Source organism: Callospermophilus lateralis, chromosome 1 (assembly GCF_048772815.1).
Source record: "Callospermophilus lateralis isolate mCalLat2 chromosome 1, mCalLat2.hap1, whole genome shotgun sequence".
Classification (NCBI taxonomy): Eukaryota; Metazoa; Chordata; class Mammalia; order Rodentia; family Sciuridae; genus Callospermophilus; species Callospermophilus lateralis.
In genome coordinates, this window is record NC_135305.1 from 128,322,366 (window position 1) to 128,345,424 (window position 23,059).

General features: G+C 49.7%; 1 protein-coding gene across 1 annotated transcript in view; it reads left to right on the forward strand.

Annotated features, from left to right (window-relative positions):
- Tmem132d (transmembrane protein 132D) overlaps positions 1 to 23,059 on the forward strand; it is a 492,660-nt gene that overhangs the window by 212,845 nt on the left and 256,756 nt on the right. The window contains exon 3 of the mRNA XM_076866377.2: positions 13,067 to 13,213. Coding sequence (XP_076722492.1) covers positions 13,067 to 13,213 — 147 coding nt within the window. The remainder of the gene's footprint in view (positions 1 to 13,066; positions 13,214 to 23,059) is intronic.

A 23,059-nucleotide genomic window follows, 5' to 3' on the forward strand; every position in this document is an offset into this window, starting at 1 on the left:
TCTTTCTCAGCGAACCCAACAGTTCACTCAGGTGATGAAGTGTCCAGGCTGGTAACCTCTGTCCAATCTTGGTTTTCATTTGAAAAATGAGAAAGGTGGTCACTGTCTGAAATAACATGCTATCTGAGCCTTTGGATGAGTGATGCATCTCTTAGCCTTAGGCATCCCTTCACTCAGGGTGGGACATCCACACCCCAAAGCCAGTTGCAGGCACATTGGCATGAGGGTGACCTAGCTGTCTCTATGTACCAAGTCCCCATGAAAATTTGCCCAGAAACTCCACAGGGACAGGAAAGTGGGCCCACAACAGAGTGCATGAGAGCAGAACTCTTAGCTGTATGATCTTAAGCAAGTTAATCACCTTCTCTGTGCCTCAGAGAAGTGGCTCTGTAACATGGGGGGAAAACTTCATCCCATAGCAGCTATTTTAGAGTTACACAAGTTTTTAGACAAGACTTCTTTATATGGTGTAATGATTTTTCATCCCCAGATACACACTGTGGGAAGTGGTATTTCAACCTCGCAGATTCAAGCTGACACATTCACCAACCTGCTTGTCTGCCTCTTTCTTGTTGGACAATGTCATATAGATTTTGACCAGGCACCATGTTTGGGTGGAAATTGCATCTGCAGGCTGCACATGGAGACCCCTGGACATGACCTTGCTGTGAGCTGAGCTGTGCCTTGCTGTGCTCTCATTCTTGCCCTGTGAATCTGACCTTATTTTCAGATTTACTTAAGATGAGGTCCCACTGGATTATAGAGTGGGCTCTAAATCCAGTGTCTAGTGTCTTCATAACAAGCCATGGGAAGACAGATATGGTGGGAGGAAGACCCCAGGAACCCAGAGAGAGGCGCTGAGGCCGCCACCAGCCAAGGGCCACCCTGTGTTGCTGGTGACCCTGGGAAGCAGGTTCTGCTCTGTGGTACTGCTAAAGACACTGCTTTTGCACTCTGGCCTCAGGATTGCGAGATAATCAATTTCTGAAGCCTTAAGCTATCCAGTTTGTGGCCATTTGTTTCCATGGCGCTAGGAAGCTCATAGAGCAGCATAGATTCTAATTAGCATATCAATGCGCTGTATGAAAATAAGGGCCCTAAGCTGCTTGCAAAGGTGTCTTTTCATAAGGCTTCAGAATTCTCCTTCAGTGCCACCTACCCTGTCCACGGCTTGCTTCGCCAATCTAAATCCCAGCCTGGCCATGGGTCTCTCTGTTCACTCTGAGCACAGGGGGCTGGACTCGTGGATTGACATGTACTCAAAATGGATGCAAGCTTTTACCGTCTAGGGAGCCGCCTATTTGGAATGGAAATCATCATAACTTTTCCCATTAAAATTAATAATATTACATTGAATATGTTTATTTAAATATATGTATATATTTAACAGCATTTCATTTAGCAGCAGGGTTTTAGGAATTAATTAAGGTTGTCAGTTGTCTCATCTAAGAAAGCATAAGTAGATGTTTTTTTATAAACCCATGATTCACAGTTGCAGGACCGAGCATGGGAGAGGTCAGGCCAATGAGAGTCCTAATCCAACTCAGGGGTCCCTGGGTACAAGTGAACCCCCAGTTATCCCTACCACTGGTTGCAGCAGGAGGACCCAGCCAAGTCCCCGTCACACCTCACATCAGACGGCCAATGCCCAGCAGAGTAGCAGATGCCTGTGGCTGGGGCCTTTGCTCCCGCTCCTGGTGCCCTTCCCGGGGAGCAGCAGAGGCAGGGCTGAGAGATTCTGTCACCGGAGCAGCCACAAGGAGTGCCTGGCCCAGGATAGACAACCCACCTAGGCCTGTGGCTGGCTTTGTTCCCACTCCACTGAGAAATGGGGGCTGCAAGAGAGTGAGACAGGAGGACGTCACCTTGCCCTACCCATCATGATGAAGCTGCTGGGGACAGAGAGTGGCCCATCTCCTAGAAGCAGAGTGGAAGGGTGGTTGCCGGGGAGCGAGAGGAGGAGCGGGGAGATACCAGTCGAGGGGTGTAAAGTTTCAGTTATGCAAGAAGACCTACGTCTCCGTGCCCCAGCATTGTGTGGGCAGCTGACAATACTGCGTTGTGTGCTTAAAAAGTTGTCACCCAATAGATCTCACCTCAAGTGTTTGTCTGCTTTGTGCTGCCATCTCAGCACACCTGAGGCTGGGTCATGGATGTGAAGCAGACTCGTTTCTTACAGTTCTGGATGGAGCTGGATGTCCAAGGTCCAGGGCTGCATCATCCCATGGAGGAAGGCAGGAGGGCAGGAGCCCAGGCAGGAGCCAGAGGAAGAGGGCTGAACACCCCCCCTTTATCGGGAGCCCACTCCAGTGATAAGGAACCCACTGCCAAGATCATGACATTAAGCCTTTCCTGAGCACAGAGCCCTCCTGGCCCACCCACCTCCTAGAGGTCCCCTCTCAACGTTATTGTATTGGGTGTTGAATTTCTAACACAGGAACTTCAGGGGGCCTCAAACTCTAGAGTGCTCTTACCATAATGAAACAAGTAAATAAGAACAAAAATTAAAAAAAAAATGCAAAATGGTTGCAATAAAAATTATAAAGGGAGGCCCAGAAGGAATGAGATCCTTCACCTCACATATATGATAGGCATACATTTCGCTTGCTTCAGGCATGGTTGGATCAGGGCTCAATGCCAGCAGGGCTTGATTCCTTTGCCTTCCCACAGGCTCACTTCAAGCTCAGTTGATTTGTGGTGAAATCCTCGGATCCCACACACCCCTCAAAGCTCCCGGCAGGTCAGGGATGAGGAAGGTGATGGGGTAGGGGGTCCTGGGGATTCCTGAGCTTCATCAATGTGACCCAATGACTGTGATCAGAAGAAGGAGAAGGCTGCTGGTCTGAGGTCATCCTTGCTGGGTACCTGTAACCAAGGCCCAAGGAAGTGGAGTGACATCAAGGCAGACCACAGCCACCGCAGAGCTACGGTGTCATAAAGAACGCTGTGCAAGGCAGCAGGGTAGGCTTCTGACTTGGGGGTCACACGGGTCCCTGCACTTCCCCTGGTACCTCTCGAGGAGACCAGAGCTGGGACCACCATCCCATAACTGATCTGAGTGCCACAGTGAAACACGTGCAGGGCGTGCTCTCTGGATCTGGAAGCTCCTTTTCATGGCCCCCTGTGTGCCAACTATTTATGTTTCTTCTTTTCTTTCTTCTCTTTTTCTTCAAACTGAAAGCCTGCCTTTGAAAAGGTGCTCACAGAAACGGTTCTTGTTGAAATATGAGACACCCAGACACCCCTGGAAGAAAAGCAAAAGGAAGGAAATTGCCCCAACAGATATTAAAATATGTCAAAAGCCATGGGGTTTAAAACATTAGGAACTGGTGCGTGAGAAGGCAGACTGATCAATAAGAGCTAGCACAGAGGCCACATACAAGCCGTAAACATACAGATTTATTATGGATTAAGAACGGCATCTTAAATCAACGAGTACTGAATGGAGGGATCATCTAACAAATGGTCTGATGAGAACCGCACAGAGGAATAAAGTCCGACCTCTATTTCAAACTACAGTGAATTCCAGAAGATCCCAGGGTTGACCTCCGTCAACATCAGCTTCCTAATAAACCACGAACGCAGGACAAACAGGACAACTGAGAAATGGACAGAGGATGTGAGAAAGATTTAAGGAGAAATGAGATCAAATATAAACGTGTGGCAGACACTCAGCACTACAGGTGCTTACAAAAATACTGTGCTCACTTAACAGACTCCAAAAGACCAAAAAGGCAAGAAAAAGCCCCTTTGAAGGCACCATCAGTGTCTGTGAATGTGCAAATGGGCAGCATCTTCCAAAATGGCCATTTAGAGGTTCTGTAGCAATGGACCATATGCACGAAGGTGCCAGGATCTAAAAACGCTTACAGCTTGTGCACTATGTATATACCAACAGCCCCGTAATGCATGCATGTAGCATGTGCGTGCTCTGCATGTACTATATACACATGTAATGCATGTACATTGTGTGTACCACATATACCATACACATATGCAATAACATGTATGTGTGCACTACAAATACGCACTTGCAATAATGCATTGTATGTGTGCTCTCTCTATATATACACACACATAATACATATAGGTTGTATACGTGCACATACTATACACATGTATAATATATAACAATCCAGTTTGTTAACCCTAGTGCTGCTTTGTATTTAGGATATTTCCCTCATTAAAGAAGTGTGCTTGAGCCATTCCCCTGGAACTCTGGTGACCACACGCAGGAGACAGCAGCAAGCAGTTCCAGCACATGGGTGGGGAAATCAGAGGGTTGGGGCTCCTAACAGTGAAGTTATGTCCTCTTCCAAACCCTGGAACCAGACGTATCTCACCTTGTGAACCACTGTGCCCTGGGAATGGAGCAGCGTCCAGTGTTCTGAAGCCCTGGCAGCTGGGAAGGCCACCTGGAGCTGTTTCTCTGCAAACACGTGTCCTGCTCCCTGTGCTGAGGGCATCCATGTGGCTCACTCTGATCACTCTGAGACCCACTCGCTCTCTCCATCTGTCACTCAGATCTGCCATTGGAGCTCAAGGGTGGCGGCTGATTCTGCTGTTTCTTCAAACACACCAGGGCTCTGGCAGGTGATTGTTGTCCAGGTGAGATGGAAAGAGGGTGAACGTTAGTTCAAATTACGAGGTGTCCAGGGTTCTGCGTAATGAGGGAAATAATGGTGATAACAGTAGCCAAAACCTGAGTTCTGCCAGCGCTGGGCCGAGACCCCCGCTGAGACCCCACTCAGGTCCAGCAGAATCAGACTCCTCTTCACATCTTGCTGGTGAGTTCGATGACTGTGCGACGCGAGATTCAGCGGCATAGAGAGAAGGCCATTCCACTGTGATCGTCCATGTGGGTGGCTCAGGCTGTGTGTCATTTAGTGGTTTAGCACCAATGACCTGTCCAGTCGGAAACAGTGATGGGGCGGTGTGGCCCCCTCTGCCCTCTCTCCTCCCCTGCAGCGTCCATTTCCTGGAAGCCTGTGTGGAGGGACGCAGGTCCATATAGAGGTTGTGTCCTTCCGAATGAGAAACACTGGTGTTCCTGGAGTCACCTGCGCCCTGTGAGCCCCTCAACACTGCTCTCACGTGACAAGCAGGAACATATCAGCACATCATCCTGGACTGCCTGGCAGGGTCAGTGCTCAGCAGGAATGAGGAAAGTGTGCGTCCTCACTCCTGTGGGGCAAGGAGTAAACAGGATTTCAGAGACGTCTTTGTATGCTGTGCGTATTTCCCTTCTCCATGCCCATGCGCTCCAGTGACTGGCTTTGCCTTCAGCAGGAATGTGGGTAGTAAAATACGGCCAGTGGTTGTAAGAGCAGCTGCCTCCGCAGGGCTTGGTGCTCTCCTCACTCCTCCTTCACAGACTTGTCCACATAGGCACCGTGTGCAAGTCTGTGTGTCCAAGTCTCTGTGCTGCCTCTCCCCCAGACTCTCAGCGCCATGGTGGGAGGATGCCCGCATGATCGCATCTTAACTGTACAGGGCACAGGACTCTGTGGCGGGGATCAGTGAAGGAATAAGCAGCCGCAGCCGCAGGAGTGGATGGATCACGTGCTGCCAACCCTGCTTCAGGCCTCCATAGACAGGGCTTCTGTCGGTGGGCGGCATGGCTCCCTCCAAAGCCTCCTGGCTCGGGTGCAGTTCCAGCTGTCCCTTTTCCCTGCAGGGAAAACTGACCCTTCCCGTGCACAGAGCGAGAGGAGGAACCCAGCGCTCAGAAGACTGAAGATTGTGTGCAGGAAGCTTTTAGCTCCAGATGGCATTTAAAAGCCAGTGAGCACCTATGGGTGCTGGTAAAGAGAGCCACAGGTCAGTGGGGCAAAAAGGATGGGCTCATCTATGCCAGGAGGAACTGGGGATCCCCAGAGCCAGCAGCCAGCTTTGTGGGGGACAGCGTGCGGGCTCATGCCTTGGGCCCAGATGCAACGCTCTGTGGCTTTAGCTTTAGTCTCACTGGACTCTCCATGTTTTCTGCTTCAGGCTATTTTGTCTTTGGAGCAGATAGAGTAGAGAGATCAGAACGATCTATGAGAGAAAGAGTATACTTTAGATGATCAGAGCTGTCACAGTCAGTTGTAAGGTTGTGCACCACCTAACTCTGGGAAGTCTGATTTGTATTATAATATACATGAGTGGACCCCCTGGGGTTGGTCACTGGACAAGTTGTGTAGTGTACAGCAGTCCTGGGCAGGATCCTGCTTATGTGCAAGTGTAGACTGGGTGTGCACGTAGAAGCCCTTGGGAGAATGATCACTAAATCATTGGTAGTTTAGGTTTAGAGTGGTGGGCGTTTGGGTGGTCTCTTCTCTTATGGCTTCACGAGCATCCATTGTTCCATCAACCCACCCGTTCACCCTGCCAAGGTCCCCTAACACAACTCTCAGAAGTGATTAATGATGGACTTCTGATCTCCCTCCATCATGGAAGATGATGGCCACTCCCAGCCCGAAGGCAGCCAGGACTGGGGGGTGGGAGGGCGCTGCTTCACTGCAGAGGAGGCCTGTGCCCACGTTCTCAGCAGCTGCTCTTGGTGTGGGCTGTGCTTTCTAACAGATGGCACCCAGGTCCTTTAGTGTTCTCCTAGTCCACCCACCTCCATGCTGCGACAGGTGGGCCTGGCCTCTGAGAGACCTTGCCACTTCCCTGAGACCTCACCCTTCTGAGGCCAACTCTTCCTAAGCCACACCCTCTCGGAAGCCCCACCAGCCACGCCCTCCCAGAGGCCACGCCCCCAGAGGTCCTGCCCTCCCAAGACCACGCCCACGACCTCCTGCCCAGGCAGCGGGCTCCCCTGGCTGTGGAGGGGCACATGGAGTGGCTCTTCCTCTTTCATCTCCCACAGACCCGCTGTCCTGCAGCTGGGTGGTGCCTCGGGTCCTAGTAGCAACTCACTGATAGCAGGTGGTCAGAACTAGTTGCACGTGACTGCCTTAGTTCCACCTTGACCTCTACCCAAACATGGCAGTGCCCACAGATTCACCTGCGCTCCTGCAGACTTGATCCGGAAGCCACAGTGCAGGGTCCGCTCTGCAGAGGGCCAGATGTGCTTTATTTAGTCCGCAGGGGAGAGGTCTCCATGCACCCTCTCCTTTCACCAGGGGTGTGTTTGAGAGAGTGTGCCCAGTGACTGACAGGGCGAGGAGCAGCATCAGGATTTCTCAGCATGTTTATGGTTTTATCTTGATACTTCATTTTCTACTTTCGTTATGCTTTGCAGCACACATAATTTCAACAGGCCAAGTACAAAGTTTGTAAATACACAGGCCTCTATCAAAATAGCATGCCAAAGTGCATTTACTGGTAGGGTGCATGATTAAAAAGTGGGCATCTGAGCTGGTAGATCGTGGCTTGCACTCATCTCAGGTCTCCCTTGTGTTCTAGCTGCCTGTGTGTGTTGCAGCAGTGCTGAACCAGGACAAGGAGCCTTAGCAATGGTATTCAGGGACACAGAGAGGCCAGTGCTACACCAAGGCAGCAGGGTTCAGTAGGACTGAAGTGACCTCTGAGCAAGTGCATTCATAGACTTGTTGGCCAAAGCAGAGATGCAGGCTGGGACTGAAATGGGCTCTGAAAATGAGTGACATGTGACAAGCTATGATGCACGTGGATCTAGTAGCAAATGATATTGCCATAAATATGATTCTTTTCTGGTCAAGTAGAAATTAGAAGCCAAGATTGCAAATATAGTAATTCAGCTACTACATCTAAGAAAACGGGGCTTTTTTTTTTTTTCTTTGCCACAATTAATGACAGAAAATAAGTGAGGAGACAGAGAATAATTTTAGAAAGTTTTGTTGTAACCCCCAAAGGGTTTTTGCTTGACTTTGAACCATTGGGCAAACCATTTGCCCAATGTCTCCATCAGTTAACCAGGAAGGATGCCATTACCAAATCCTCAGTTGGTATAGGTGGAGGATGGGCACTGTGTGTCACTGAATAGTGTTATGGTTTAGATGTAAGGTCCCCAAAGGCTCATGTGTGAGACAATGCAAGAACATTTAGAGGTGAAAGGATTAGATTACGAGAGTTATAACCTGATCATTGCATTGATCCACTGAGTTGGCTTAACTGGGGGGTACTGCGGGAGGCAGGGTGTGGCTGGAGGAGGTGGGTTGGTGGGGGCTACCTTTAGGGTTTCTGTTTTGTCCCTGGTGAGTGGAGCTCACTCTCTCCTGCTTCCTGATTGCTGTGTCCTGAGTTGCTTTCCTCCACCACACTCTCCTGCCATGATGTTGGGTTCAGAGCAACAGAGTGGGCTGATCATGGATAGAACCCCTGAATCCATGAGCCAAAACAAACCTTTCCTCCTCTAAATTGTTCTCGTCAGGTATTTTGGTCACAGTGATGGAAAAGCTCACTAAAACAAGCAAAAATTCCCCTACGGCATGTAGGTCAGAGGTGAGGGGAGTGAGCTGGCGTGGTCTACTGAAGACCAGGCCCTGGAAAAAGGTGCCCATTGGCATCTCTGGGGAGAAGCTCACAGGCAGGCTTTCCTCCTGGAACTGGAGACGCTGGGATCTCTTCTTACCTTCCTTCTTCAAATTCCCTTGAAATATGCGGGGGTGGGGGTCATTGCTTAAGGGCAGCATAGACAACTAATCTCTGCTTAGCCAGGAGCAGCCTCCCACACAGGTGATCTCAAGGTGGACTCACTGGCTGTGCCCACACGGTCCACCATGCTTCCAGCTCCACAGGAAGTGAACTTCTCACCTCCCAGCAGCCAGGAGCTGAGCAGCCTCTCCTCCCGCCCCCCGGCCCTTCCACCATGGTGCTCTGCCTCACCTTGGGCCCCGAGCAAGGGGGTTGGCTGACCATGGACTGAACCTCTGAAATCATGAGCTCAAAGCAGACTTTTCCTCCTCTCAGTTGCTTTTGTCAGGGATTTTGGTTACAGTGATGCAGGGGTGACTAACATAGCCACCTGACCCCTTGATCCCTGAGCGACTGAGCGGAGCAGAGCGGCTCACTGACCTGAAATCCCCTCCGTGCCTTTCCACAGAGGACAAGATCCCACTCCTCGCTTCTGAAGGGAGCAAACCTTGGGAGCACTGTCACAGCAGCTGAGCCTCCGCTTGTCATAGAATGGCAAATGGAAAGAGTCAGGCCTGGCTCACGTAAGAGGCTAGAGGACAGTGGACAAGCCAGGTTCAGAAACACTTGCATGTGTCAACCTAGGGGACCAGAGAGAGAGAGGGAGGTGGAGGATGGATTTCCTGCTCCTTTCTCTTCTGCTGCGTCTCTTTCTTATGATCAAATTCCAGCTTTTGGTTGGGCTGGCATGGGTCACCTGTCCACCTCTTGCCCAGGGTGAAGGCTTGAAGCCCTGGAATGGCAATTTCATCATCGGGGTGCAGGTTGACTGAGGGCAGAACATGTAACAGGCTACTGCTACCTGGAATGGGAGGGGTGGGTCGGGCAGGGGCAAAAGTACCAATCGTGCAATCCCTTCTATATCCAGGTTCCCAGCTGTTCCCGGCTGTGTCAATCATGTGCCTGGCTACTTGGGATAGTGTGTGTATGTTGTAGGCACACTATGTCCATAATATCAATATCATACTTAATACATGCTTGAGCTCATATGTATTCAGCACATAGAGTAGAGCTTCATTGTGCTTTATAAACATGGCATCCCCCCAGCCCAAGCAGGGTGTGCTGTGGCAATCCACCCTGCATGTGAGAGCTTTGGGGAAAATTATGGCCTTCCCCCCATCACCATGGTAGATATATTATTAAATATAAATCTGTAGCAAAGCGTCTTCGGAAATCAAGTACTATGTTTATCTCTGTGTAATGAGGCTGTCAATGTAACCTGTATTTATTGAACCACAAGTAGGTTATAAAACTTCCATTAATGACTGTAAGTAACTCAGTTGTCATAAACAAAGAAGAAATTAGCATTTGGTTCAGACCCAGTGGAGCCAATCCGTATGAGTTCTAAGAACTGCTGTAACGTTCCAAACACTGCCGCTTGCGACTCTGAGATAAGTGTTTCAAAATTATTAACACCATGCAGCCGTGCTTGGTGAGCACTGGGGCTTGTTCCCTGAGGAGTGAGTTTCAGTAGCTGTCGTAGTTCATGATCAATAACTACCCGTGGTGCACGGACCCCTCTCCGGAAACCAGCCTTCGCCAGGTCACCCAAAGCACGCCCTGGCAACATGCCTTCTTTTAGGATGATGTCCCGTACTTATGAATGGCAATTCCCACATCCTGCTCTAAATCTCAGAAAGAATTGGCTCTTAGAGACACTACCTTCCAGGAGAGCTCCAGGTAGCTACAACATAGTAATAGCAACAAATGTTGGTACTGCCCAGGTTAAATAAGCAGCCCTTCTCATCTCAAGAACTTGAAAACCTTTCACTGGAGAAACTTTATCCTAACCCCAAATGACATACTGTAGAAATAAAATTTAAGAAAAAATATAAACCCATTATATGTCAGGAAAGTCCCATGTACTGATATCTCCCACATAACAAAACTCTTGCCAAAAATCTGGCCAGTAATGTATTTGTTTCAAGCAAATGTGATTCAATAAAGTTCCAGGGCACAGTAATTGGAAAAGCCCTTAGAATTCATCTTGTAATAGTCACTGTCCCCGTGAATTGATTTTTTTTTTTTAACTAGCAAGTCTTCGTTGCTAACAATTAGACTGAGTTTCAGCAAAGCAGGCATCATGACTCAGGGGCAAATCAGTGCACGTGTTGGGGACCCCACATCACCCCCAAGGTCAACAAGTTGTTAGACTCACAGGACTCAACATCGAGTCACACTCACTGCTGAGAATTATTACCATGAGGGGATGCAAAGAAAAATTTGCAGGGGGACAAGTCACAGAACTGAGTGCAGGGAGATCTGCAGCCAGCACCCAGCGTCCTCTCCAGCTGCCGTCACAGAATGTCCTGCAGTGACAACACCGAGGGCTGTCCCCTCAGGAAGCTCATTTGAGCCTGGGAGTCAGGGCCCCATTGGGGACCATTCATCTATACACCCCGAGCCTGGAGTCAGGGCCCCCCTGGGGACTGGTCAGCGTGGGCCAGTTATTATATAATTAATATTTTTAATGTGCAGAGTTTGTAATACAAGGGCAGAGATTCCTCGTGGATTCAAGTTTTATAAATTCTCAATGGGCTGGTGAGGCCAATAGGGATACTTCTTCTTGTCTAATTTGGTTTCTGGGAAGACTTCATTTAAGTCCTCAATGGTCATCTGATCAAATGGAATAATGTTCTTCATTTTCTCCAGCTGTTTCTCATATTCTTCAATCCTGGCCTTTGAGAGAGACACAAACTCAGCACAACTTTTTACATCTTCCTTTTCTTCAGCATCCACCTGTGCAGTATATTTATCCTCTGGCAAAGGAACCTTCAGGGCATTAAACTGTCTGCACATCTGAGCCCAGAGCCTTCACCATTACCAAGGAGGCCCTGGAGGGACTTCCTGGACCCCAGCTCCCAGGTGCCAGCCCTGCTGTGAAGAGGGGGCTGCCTCAGGTCTGCTGTGGGGAGCCTTTCCTGAAAGTGTCCTTAGTTGGGGGCAGTCATTTTCTCAATTTTTCTGCAGGCTCCAGTCCTGGGAGTGTCACCTTCTTCCAACCTTGCCAACCCTCCTACCCGGGAGCAGGGGCCTCACTTGCCGCCTCTGATGATAACAGCCAGGGTTCAAGGTTCACACCCTGCTGTCTGGAAACCTGGGGTGTGGGGCCAGTCCACCTTGTGCTTGCCTCCTACCGGTCACCTCAGTGACCAGGCGTCCAAAATCGTTGTTTTCCACAAGGGACAAGAAAGAGAAGACACGTGGGAATCGTGGTTTCTTCAAGCACAGAGGCAGCTTAGGAATCCGGCAGCAGATGACTGTGGTATCCTGTCTTCATAATGCTCACTGTCGCATGCACACTTTCTTTGAGGTTTTTTTAGGGAAGATTAGGAACATTTGAGGCCACCACCTCTGGGCTCCCTTCTTCTCCTTCCTCCAGGGATCAGAGTCCCTGGTGCCTTGGAGGAATACTTGTGGGCACATTGCCTACCCCTCCCTGGTCAGAGGGGGACATGGCCAGTGTGCACTGTCAGGGGGCTCGGGGAAGTTTGCACTTGACTGAGGTGTGCCTAGATATCGGATGGCATGACCACGCTCACCAAGGTTGTGTAGCAGAGGGCGAGAATAGAGTGGGGTCCACCAGCCTAGCACTGGTAAGCTCACGGGGAGGCAGCAGGCATCAGGTGCCTGCAGGTCAGATCCTGCACCTGGCCATGGGCCGAGGGAAACCTAGGTTCCCCTCTGCTTGGAGAAAATTAAACTGTTCCTGACTGCAGAGTGCTTTTGTGAGATGGAAGGAAAAAAGCTCATGGTGAACTTAGCTGTGCATCCAGGGTGTGGTGAGCCCTCCATAACTATGAGTGAGATGACGTGGTGGACAGGGCAATTATGGGGACCGCGATGGCAGCCGTGATGAGGACCTAGAAAGAGCAGAACCCGAGAAGCTCAGCAGACCTGTGCAGACAAGATGGTGCCCTCAGGTGCCTAGGGCCACCTGCGTTCCCTCCTGTCTCAACTTTAGCATCCTATTGTGAACATGAGCCCTGTTGGGGGAAATTAGGTACCTCACTTGCTGGTACAGGGCGGGGGGGCTCTAGGGGAAGGTGTATCCTTATTAGAACCTGTTCTTTTACATGCTTAGCTCATTTCCTGTTTCCACTTAGTTTTCCCAATGTAAAGGTTTTCAGGCAGGCATGTACGTGTGCATGTGCGTGCGCGTGTGCGTGTGTGTGCACGCGCCCATGGTGTTTTAATTAAAGGCATAAAGCAGCAGGAAGATCCTCTGTTTCTCCCTGTGTCTGGTTTGCTCCAGGCCAGTGTACTACCGCAGCTCTGTTATTAAAGTTAGGGGTACCTGGGAAGAACAGGGGGGCAGGAGGTGGTGGCAAACCCGTATTTAACTGCTACTGCTCGTGAGCTCCGAACTTCAAGGCGGCAGCATGTGAATGAGCTCACGGCCTGCTCCCACCAGCAGGACCCAGGACCCCAGAGCGTCTCAGACATGGCTTCCTGTCTCCAACAGGGCAAAGGTGAAGAAGGGTGTGAACATCGTGGGTGTGCGAGCCAGCAGCCCTTCCATCTGGGATGTCCAGGAGAGTGCAGAGTACACGGGGAGGTACGCGCCGGCTGTCATCATCTGTCAGAAGAAGTCTGGCGGCTCAGAAAACAGGTGAGTCACACCCGGGCTTCAACCTGTGTCCATCTACTGTGGTGGTGATGGCGGCCTTTCCCCACAATCGCTGAGCGCTGTCTGCATGGCGGCTGTGTTCGGTGGGTTGTTATTAGTGCCTGCAGCAGGATGGGCGGATTCCTTCAGCTGGGAACAATGCGCTCTAATTCACAGTGGACCTGACAAACCACAGCACAGCTCTGGCACCTGTGAGGACTACTCCACGCAGGTGGAGTGATCTGCAGACCAGGCTGCACTTCCCCATGACCTCCTGCTAGCTCACAGCATCAGGTGAGCCCAGAGTCTGGGCATCTTGCAACATAGCCCATTTTGCAAGCGTCAAAGGGCGGAGTGCAATCCTCCCTGTGCACGGGGAGCCTCCCACATTGCCCAGTGTGATGGTGTTTGTGTGCAGGCATATTCTGATGGATCAGGGAACTATTGGCTGTGGAATTACAGGGAATTGTGAATCACTCTGGGGAGAAATTAAAACCCGAATCTGTCTCTGATACCCACCAAATTAGAAACAATCAGTTCACAGCTGGGCAGAGAGAGACTTGGAGACTCAGTAATTTCTGATTTATTCCACTTTCCCAGAATCTCATTGCGGCTCTGGAGGATTCCTAGTCTGGTCACATTTTTGTCACTTTTAGGTTTCTTTTTTGCTTTTCATATTGCTGAAAATCTGAACAATAATGAAAGGAGGAATCTGGGTATGTAGGCCATTATTTCTGGAATGAAGTTTTAAACTTCATAGCTCCATGTTTGGAAAATGTATTCATTTTCCATTATTTATTATAATACAGAGGTAATGAATCTCGGTTGATAGTTATTACTTTTTTCCCGTGGTTCATTACCAAGGAGCATTGGAATCCAATTCGGGGGTGATTCGATTTGAATTCCCTTCTGTGCCCTTTCCTCAATGTGGGAGCTGAGAATCTGGGTTGTCTGCAGCCATAGTTTGTCCTCTTCCTCTTGTGGCTAGTATTTGAAGATGTTTTCTTCCCCCTGAAGATTCACTTGTGAAGCCAATGAGAGGAGAAAGAGGAAGTGTGTATTTCAGTTTTGAGTTCCTTCCTGGTGTTTATGCAGTTATAGTGGCCACAGGGGTGGGTTGGATGACCCCACACATGTGCATGGTTAGTGCCCGCAGCTTGCCGTGGAACACGAGGTGCTCTGTCTGCAGAAGTTTTTTTTGTGTGTTGACAGCTGTAAAAATTAGGACAGATGGTAGATGGATGAAAAAATGGGTAGATTGATGGATGGATGGATGGATGGATGGATGGATAATGGATGGATAATTTGTTCTTTACCCGAAGAGGAAGGTAAGTTTGGGGGAAAGGGTCTCAACCCATGCTCTTTTATTTTTTATTGTGATCTCTTTTTGCCATCTACTGTCTTGAGTTATTAGAATTAGCATTTGTAATGTTTTCTATGAGTTGTGAAAGGATTTGAACCATTACTAAGCATTTTAAAAACTTATTTCTTTTGACTTTTTGATTACAATCGAATCTCTCTCGGGCACAGAGGGGAGGACTAGACCCTCCGAGGGTGGAGGGTGGCAGCTACCATGGAGGTGAAGCTGCTCTTCTGTGGATTTCCAGATTCTCACCCTCTAAATGCACATGGATTTGCTGCCTCTGGCTCTTCTTTCATCCAAGTCAGTGTCTTCTCTGAGAGACAAGGCCCTGGTGGGACATTCAGGTGCCTCCAGAGGCTTGGTATCCCTGCACCATCTGCCGAGGGAAACTTCTTCATCCCTCACCATTTCCAATGCCAGGATTGGAAACTTGATCTCAGAGCAGGAAATAGAAAAAGCAAGTTTGTACACACACACATGTATGATTGTATGTGTAGTGCCTTCTGTGTATGTGCTCAGAAAAGGTATCATGTGTGCACATAGATATGGCCACATCCATCTAAGCATGCTCCTACATGCACATGTTGTATGTGACATGTAAGTCACATGACATACTTGCTGAGGGACACATTGCATTACAGCCAGGCAGGCATTGCTTGATGAGGGAAATCTAAGCTGGAAGCTCTTTGGGTTTAGGAATCAAGGCTGGTTTGCAGCTGGGTGCCAAGCCTTATGGCATGTGGGGTACACAAAGGGCTGTCTATAAATGTTCATTGAAGAAGTGTTGGAGGGAGACCATATCTCTGCTAGTGGGTGTAGTGGGATAACATCTGTGCACACCTGTACTGAATGGCCTCTAATCTACCTGTTTGAAATAGGATGGTGTCTAGAGCACATGCATTAAGATTCTATCCAGGCCACAGAGAAGGGCCCTGTTGTGAGCAGACAGTGTCCTGAGAGGGACGCACAATAGGCTGCCCCTCCTGAGGAGCAAGCCGGAAGCTGGGGAAGGCTGGTGGGTGATGACTGTCTGCAAGGAGCCATGGGGCTGCCTGAGGATTTTGCTATTTCATAAAACATACAGGATGAAAATGGAGACTTTGAATACATTGATTGATACGTTTACCAGTTATCCTCACTTAGCTATAGATAATTCCAGGAGGGAAGCCTTGCACCATGACAGCCAGGGGCCAAGGGCAGGGAGGGGACACTTTTTCCGTAAGGACAGCTGGGAAGCGCGTCGTCCAGGGACTGTTTTAACTGCAGGAGCTGCTTTGCCCCGGGAACTGCTTGGCTCTCTAGGTCCTTTAACTTTCCTGCCTGCTTAGCTGTTCTTCTTGGTGGCAGCGTGGTCACTGGGATGCACAGGAAGCTCTGTATTGTGATAATCCACTGCGGATCAGGGAGTCGCGTTAATGAAGCTAAGTCCCTGTGGCAGGTGTAATTTTGTGGATTAAGGAGACACTTTAGTGGAAGTGACAAGTTCTGCAGATCCTTATCTGCACTGCAACACACCTTCCCTGTTTGAAGACGCGGACTGTGGGCCTCTCATCCTAACAGGACTGATGTGAATGTTATCGCAACACTCAGATCTGTCTTGACTAAGCAGCACTGGCTCCCATTCTGGAAAAGAAGCAGATAATCATTATACTCTGTCCCTCGAATCCCACGGTGCCTCTCAGACTCTTGCTCACCCTGACCCTGCCTCCACTCAGGTGATAGGTCACGAGGCATCCAGGTTTTGCATGGTCTTCAACACAAGTGTCTCCCAGGCTCACCCACAGCAGATCTTGGGTGACGTCAGGTGGCACACAGACCTAAAAAGTGACAGAAGCTTATGCTCAGTCCCTAGCAAGGCTGTGGAGTGGAGGAAATCCATCTTCCCCAGAGTACCATATGTCTCCAAAGCCTCCGTTCCTCGCAGATAGCTTGCAGACAGGAGGACTGAACAGCTACAGTTTAATCGCTCTCTCTAATCGTCATCTGCCTATTCCAGACAGTACTGACTTTCCATTTACTGTAGGTAATGTGCTTTGTTTTAAAATAAATGTGTTTTAAGTAATAGAATGAGCTGTCGAAAATAAAGAGTAATTGATGTTTAATTGGTATTTCAGATCTGGCCAGATAGGATTGAAATCTTGACTATATAATGTTAGGATGACTAGCCATGCTAAACAAGCCTCAAACTATATTTTTCAGGATCATTTAGGATCATTTGTTTAATTTTTTAAAAAACCCAATAAGAATGGCATAAATAAGATAGAAATTTCTCTTTCACATAAAAGAAGCCACAACACAGGCGGGCCAGGGCTGGTAAAGCGGTACCCTTAGGGTCCCAGGCACCTGATGTGCTAAGGCATGGCTGACATCCTCATAGATAAGATGGCAGTGAGGGCGCCAGTCATTGCATCTGCATTTCAGGCCAAAGAAAAGTGACTAGAAAGGTCTTTGTGGGGACAACTCTTCCTAAATGACCTTCCTGCTGACCCCCGTTTTCTCTCTTGCTCCTCATTGGTCAGAATGTGACCACCTTTCTACACCCGACTGCAGAGGGACTTGGGAAACCACTTGTGCAGGCTGTGAGCCCAATTCAGAACCAGCGGCCTGCCCCACAGACAAAAGACTGATGGAATGTGCTGGGAAGCCACCAAGGTCTGTTTCAGCAACCTGTAGGGGCCAAAGGCGGCAGGGTTGCTATAGGAAGATGGAGGAGTGTTGGCAGTACCTCAGACGGCCTCCCGCTCCCAGGTTCCCATGGAAACCCGCAATAGCCGGCACCGCAACCGCAGAGGAGTGTTTGTGGAGGTGCCGATGCAGCGGGGGAGAAGTCACCTCAGCTGTGCCTTTGTGATCCACAGGACCTGAGTGCGGGCGGGGACCTGGGTATGGGATCAGGACCATCTCCTAACACAGGCAGTGGGAGGAGCCGCGGGTGGCCGCGAGCCTGTCCAAGCCAGCAGGTCTCCATCTGCACAGGTGCCGGGGGACCCCAGTGCACCTCGAGGCCGGCTCCTGGCAGGACCCAGAGACAGATGGCGAGTCCCCGTGAGAAATACGTTGGAAAACCTCACAACCTCATAGTCAAAGGCAGGGATTCCTGTGTGAACTAGAGAAGATTTCAGAACCTTGCCCATCTTCTCAGATTCAGACTAAGCCATGTTCCTTCAAGGGTCGCCCGCGATCAGCTGCAGCAGCGCTGGAGATGGGAATGGAGGTGAGAAGCTGACCGCCCTGGCTGCTGGATTTGCTACTCCAGAAAACCAGGTCAGAGTTGTGGAATGGAAACTGGAGGAGAAGGAGAAGCTTGGAAGACCCGCTGGACAAGATGCGAGGAGAGCAAAGGAGCAACAGCAGGAAGGACTGGACGTGACAGCGCTGCCGGAGGCCCTGCAGTCCCACTAGCCAGCGCACACAGAGGCCTGCAGGCAAGCGTCCCCACAGAGTGTGTGCACACAGATATGCCTGCAGCTCTCGCCACGATGACCAGGAGGTTCACATGACCCCAGTCTGAAGGACACAGCAGTGACCATAGGATGGAGTATTAGGCAGCAGTTAAAAGGAAGAAGCATGGATCTTGCTGCAACACAGAGGGCCTTGGAGACGTGCCACGTGCATTAAACCAGACACAAAGGACCATGCATGCACGAGTCTGTCTAGACGACACGTCTGGAATAGACAGAATCACAGAGATGGAGACAGACGTGACCGCTGAGGGATGTGGGCTTTCTTTGGGGGAAATAAAAATACTCTAAGATCAGATAATGGTGATGGACACCCAACTCCTAACAAACTGAAATCCACTGAATTATGCACTTTAAGTTGGTGACTTTTCCCGCATGCAACATGAATTACATCTTCAAGCCAGGATAACAAAGCACTTGATTACAAAAGGGATGGCTGGGTGGTACCAGTGTTGCTGATAAAATAACCACAGGGCAGGGCAGTGGCCAAGGCGTGGGTGCAAATGCTAAGGATGACAGCCCCGAGTGGCAGTGTTAGCTGAGGATCTTGTCTCCCTTTGTTAGCTCAGTGTGTGTCTTTGAACATTTCCTTAGTAAGCAGGAATTGTTTTTGAGTTAGAAAAAGATGAGCTATGGAAAACTGAAAAAAAAAAAAAATTAAAAGTTGCAATGTACTGTGGCCGTGGGAATGGTTTCTGGGGGTTCTGAGCATTCGTGTTATGGTAGCTGATTGGAAGATGGGAGGGGAGACTGGGCTGGGTCACGCTGGCTCCGTCTGGTGCGCTCGCCCAGATCTGAAGCCAGAGAGCTGGACCTCTTTCCGTCTCAGGCAAGAATTGCTTATAATGGAGGCGTTACTGGTCACTCAAACACGTTCGGCTGCTGGAGAAGGTAGACTCCACGATTCCTGTCCACTGCTGCTCAAGAGCTGCCGGAACGCAGGCTGGAAGTGGGAAATGAAGGTCCCCGGGGTTTCTTTTTCTAATTATCATAAGTCTCTGTTTAGAGATCACTTTCTAGCGACCTGTCAAGACACTGCAACCCTTTTGACATCCAGAAAGCAAAAACCCAAACCCAGAAAGAAGCCTGAATCAGTGCCTCAAGCTGTCAGGTGGTTTGGCTCTCCTCATGGGCCACTGTGGCCTTTCGATCCCTTCAACAGCCGCAGTGCCCTCGTCGCTGGGCTATCAAGAACACACTTGCTCTATGGTGGTGGGGATTTCTTGAAGGAGAGGACAGGCATGTGGACTGAGACTCAGGGAATCTAGGGCTTGTTCTCACATTTCTTCTGCTCACTCCAGGGTGGGCTGGCAGGTCAGCAGAGGGACAATCCGGGCCTCTCTGGCTGCCACAAGAGGAGCGTCCTTCCCGCTCTGTTGGAGACCAAGTGCATCACATGCACACGCTGTGAACCAGTGCAGAGCACCCGAGAGGACCTGGCGCTTCCCCTGGGCTGTGAGCCTGCCTGTGCGCTGTGAGCCGTGCTCACTCCTGAGCCCTCATGGACCGTGGTGGTTGATGCTTCTGTCTTCAGGGTCTAAATTGAACCCCCATGGTATGAGGGCCTTTGATGGATGGGCGGCGTTTCCCCATGTGTTTGAACTCAGAAGCCGCCGGAGCCCTTCCTTTGAGCCCTGTTGGCATAACGTCTACCTCAGGGGCGCAGCAATCTGAGGGTTGTTCCCTTCTCTTATTTATATTGGCCAAAAAGGAGATGAAAATAATAAGAACATTTTTTTCTGAGGATGTGGGAGAACAGCATTCTTAGACACTGCTGGAGGAATTGTAAGATGCGTTGCCCACTGTGACAATGTATTTGTCATTATCTGGCTAATGAAATCGAAAACATGTCTCCATATGGCTGTGTGACTACAGTTCTGGGGACATCTGCTCCAGATAAATGCCCAGCCGTGGCTGTAGGGGGCATGTACGTGCGTGCTCCTTGTAGCATTTTTTAAAAATGCCCAACAGTAAAAACCAACCTAAGCGTCCCCTAGGAGATGGATTGGTTTTAAAAAAGGTTCATTTGTGAGCCTTACGCACCACGGTGGAGAACCACCTGCCTCTGTGAGCATCTACATTACCTTGACCTGAGAGTGGGACTCTGAGCAGAGGGCGGGGAAAACTCCAATAAGAACATGGACAGCGTGACCACTCACACAGCTACTTAAAGAGCCCCACAGAAACGTGCCACTTCAGAGAGAAGCACTGAATGAATGCAGGGGAGGGGAGGGGAGGGGAGGCGAGGCCTTCCTGGGGGAGTCCAGCCCGGGAAACACAGCGTCAGATGCAGGATGCTGTGGGCGTGGCAAGGACAGACCGTGGGTCTTGTGCAGGTGGCCCCAAGCCTGCCCCTCCGTGCAAGCTGTAGGCACTGGCTCCTCTGGGAGCGGAGCCCCAGCAACACACACCACAGTGGCACTCCAGCTAAGGGGAGTTAAGAGCCCAGCTCTCTGTGGAATTATGCCCCACTCTGGGCTATTCACCCCTCCCTGACGCTCCATCAAGCCCGTTCCTCAGCCACACCAGGGAGTGTGCAGCTTGCCTTAATTTACCCTTGCTCCACTTTTATTACATCCATATATTTGCTATTTAATAGCTCCCATTTCCAAGTAGGGAAACCAATCTAGAATTAAATTATTTAACATCCCCGTTCCGTGGGAAACAGCAGTGAGTTACTGCTGCGGGTCTTTGTGGGGAAACTGCTGTTGGTGTTGGACGGGATCTGCGGAACACCCTGAGACGGAAACCCGGGCTTTTTCGGCTGGAGCTTCAAATGCAGCATAAGTAATAACCCAATAGCAGCAATGATTCTATTAGGCTGCTTGCTGGTGCTTCACGGTGGCACCCGCACGCAGGAGGTCGCCGCTAATGTTGGGTTGCTGTGGGGTTGTCACTGAGCAGAGACGACAAACCTGCTATTGCTTCAAGGAAAGACAAAAAAACTTGTCATTCATTGTAATCACCAAAGCTGTCCGGGGTGGCAAAAGCTTCCAGCATGACACTCAGTGTTCTACGTTTAACGGCATCTGTGCTGCTGTTCTTTCTCATGCACGTTTCTGAACTTGAACTTTGGAGTGTGTGTCGGACGGGGCAGGGGGTCTCTCATAGACACAGACCTTCATGGCCCTTTTAGGGGTGGAAATCTTCAGCAACCACCCTATAGAGAAAAAAATACATCAATATCCACATGTGTGCCCTGGCAATATCTACGTGTGCATATCTATAGACCTACCTCTGTTTTCCCATAGCCTACCTATAGGTCATCCATATGGTTCAGGTAAAATGCATGCACCGTACAAAACATGAGCATATTCTTTTATGTGCTGACCTGTAGTCACAGGGGTTCTGAAGTGCTCCTTGTAAAGAGGTTGGTACACTGTGCTCTGCCTGAGCACCGCAGCTGTTTCTCAGGGAGGGGACATGTGCTTGGCTTAGGTGGGTTCCTTTGGTGGTTTGGGGCTCCCCAGAACTTCAGGTGAGCCTCTGTGCTCTGAGCTTCCTGACAAATGCCGGGCTGGCCCTGGTTTTCTGGTGGCCCAGATTGATGGAGCAGATGGTGTGTTTGGGGGGATCTGTTCTTGATGGTCTGGGGAGCAGCTTAGAGGATAATGGCGTTTTATGGAACATTAGAGAAAGAAACAAAAGAAAGATCATAGGATCCATCCCAAGAGGCCTTACTTACCATCCCACTGTGAAAAATACCATCCCGATTTGAATGTTCTAGAAATTTCATCGTGACTGTTCCCTTGGACAGTCTTGCCTACCTTATTGCTTACGTACAGAGGTTGGGACTTATGTAAGCTCCTCAAGAGGTTTCCTTCTGACAGCTTTCGACATCCAGATGTGAGCCAGCAGGCTGGCTGTTCAATGTAACACCCACCGGAGAACCCAGCCATGAGGGCAGGGACTTTGTGTGCCTACCTGGAGCCTTTTCTTCAGCTCTGAGTACAAAATGCACAACCTTGCAATTACCTGGGTCTCAGTTCAGGGGCTCACCGTCACTGCAGTCCAGTTCTCCAGCACCTCTGCCCCAGAACCGCTCTCCTTTGGCCCCTTTGTACTGAATTCCTGTCTCTATCCCAATTCCAGGCAAGCGTGGCCTCTTTTCTGTCAATATAATTCTGCCTTTTCCATGATAGCCCCAAACGGGATACTCCCCAGTGTCCGTCACCTGCTGAGGGCATAAACAACTGTGGCATATTCAAGCCCTGGAGGCTGCTCAGAATTGAAAAGGAGCAGGCTCCGTGGTTCACTAAAATCACAGAAAAGCCTCAAAAGCATTGTGCTGAGCCACAGAAGCCAGCTTCTCGCCATGGCATGAGTCAGGGCTGCGTTTTCCTGGTTCCCAGATCTCATTCTGAGTCAACTGGTTTTCACTTCCCACAGGGATCCACTGAGTTATTGAGCACCTGGCTACTTCCATTTCATTTTTTCTGAGTCACCCATTTATTTTCCTTTTTAAAACGTAACCTTACTCTTCTGCAAGTTTTTAAAACTTTTTCTAAAAGGAACCCTTAGCTTCAGTTTAAATGCTTTGTGATCAGAGGCAGGAGAAGTGGTCCATTAGCCAGCCATCCTAATTATAGGTGGCAGTAAGAGCTTTTTCATCTCACTGTTTTGAAGAGGTTTGTTTCTTTAAACTAAAGATTCCAATCAGTAAATGCAGACGGCTCTGGGTACTTGATCTTTGTCTTATAGGCAGACCCAGTTTTTCTGCTGTAGAATTAAGAGGCTGGGATGACTTCGCTGCCCATGGCAAAGCCAGTGACCTCCTTTGCTGTAATGTGAATGCTAAAATACCCTGGAGAAGACGAGTTTCTCCTTTGTGGACAGAATACCAATAGAAGATGTAATTGTATCAGGATCGATTTTGAAATGTGCAGAGAAACTCAGCTGAGACTGTGCGTAAGAGTCCTCCTCTTGGCTCAGTGGACATTGGGTCTGGGGCTTCTTTGTCTGCAGCCACTTAGCATTGTCCCTGCACAATGTCTGTGCCTGGGGGACTTGCTAAGTGCATTCTGA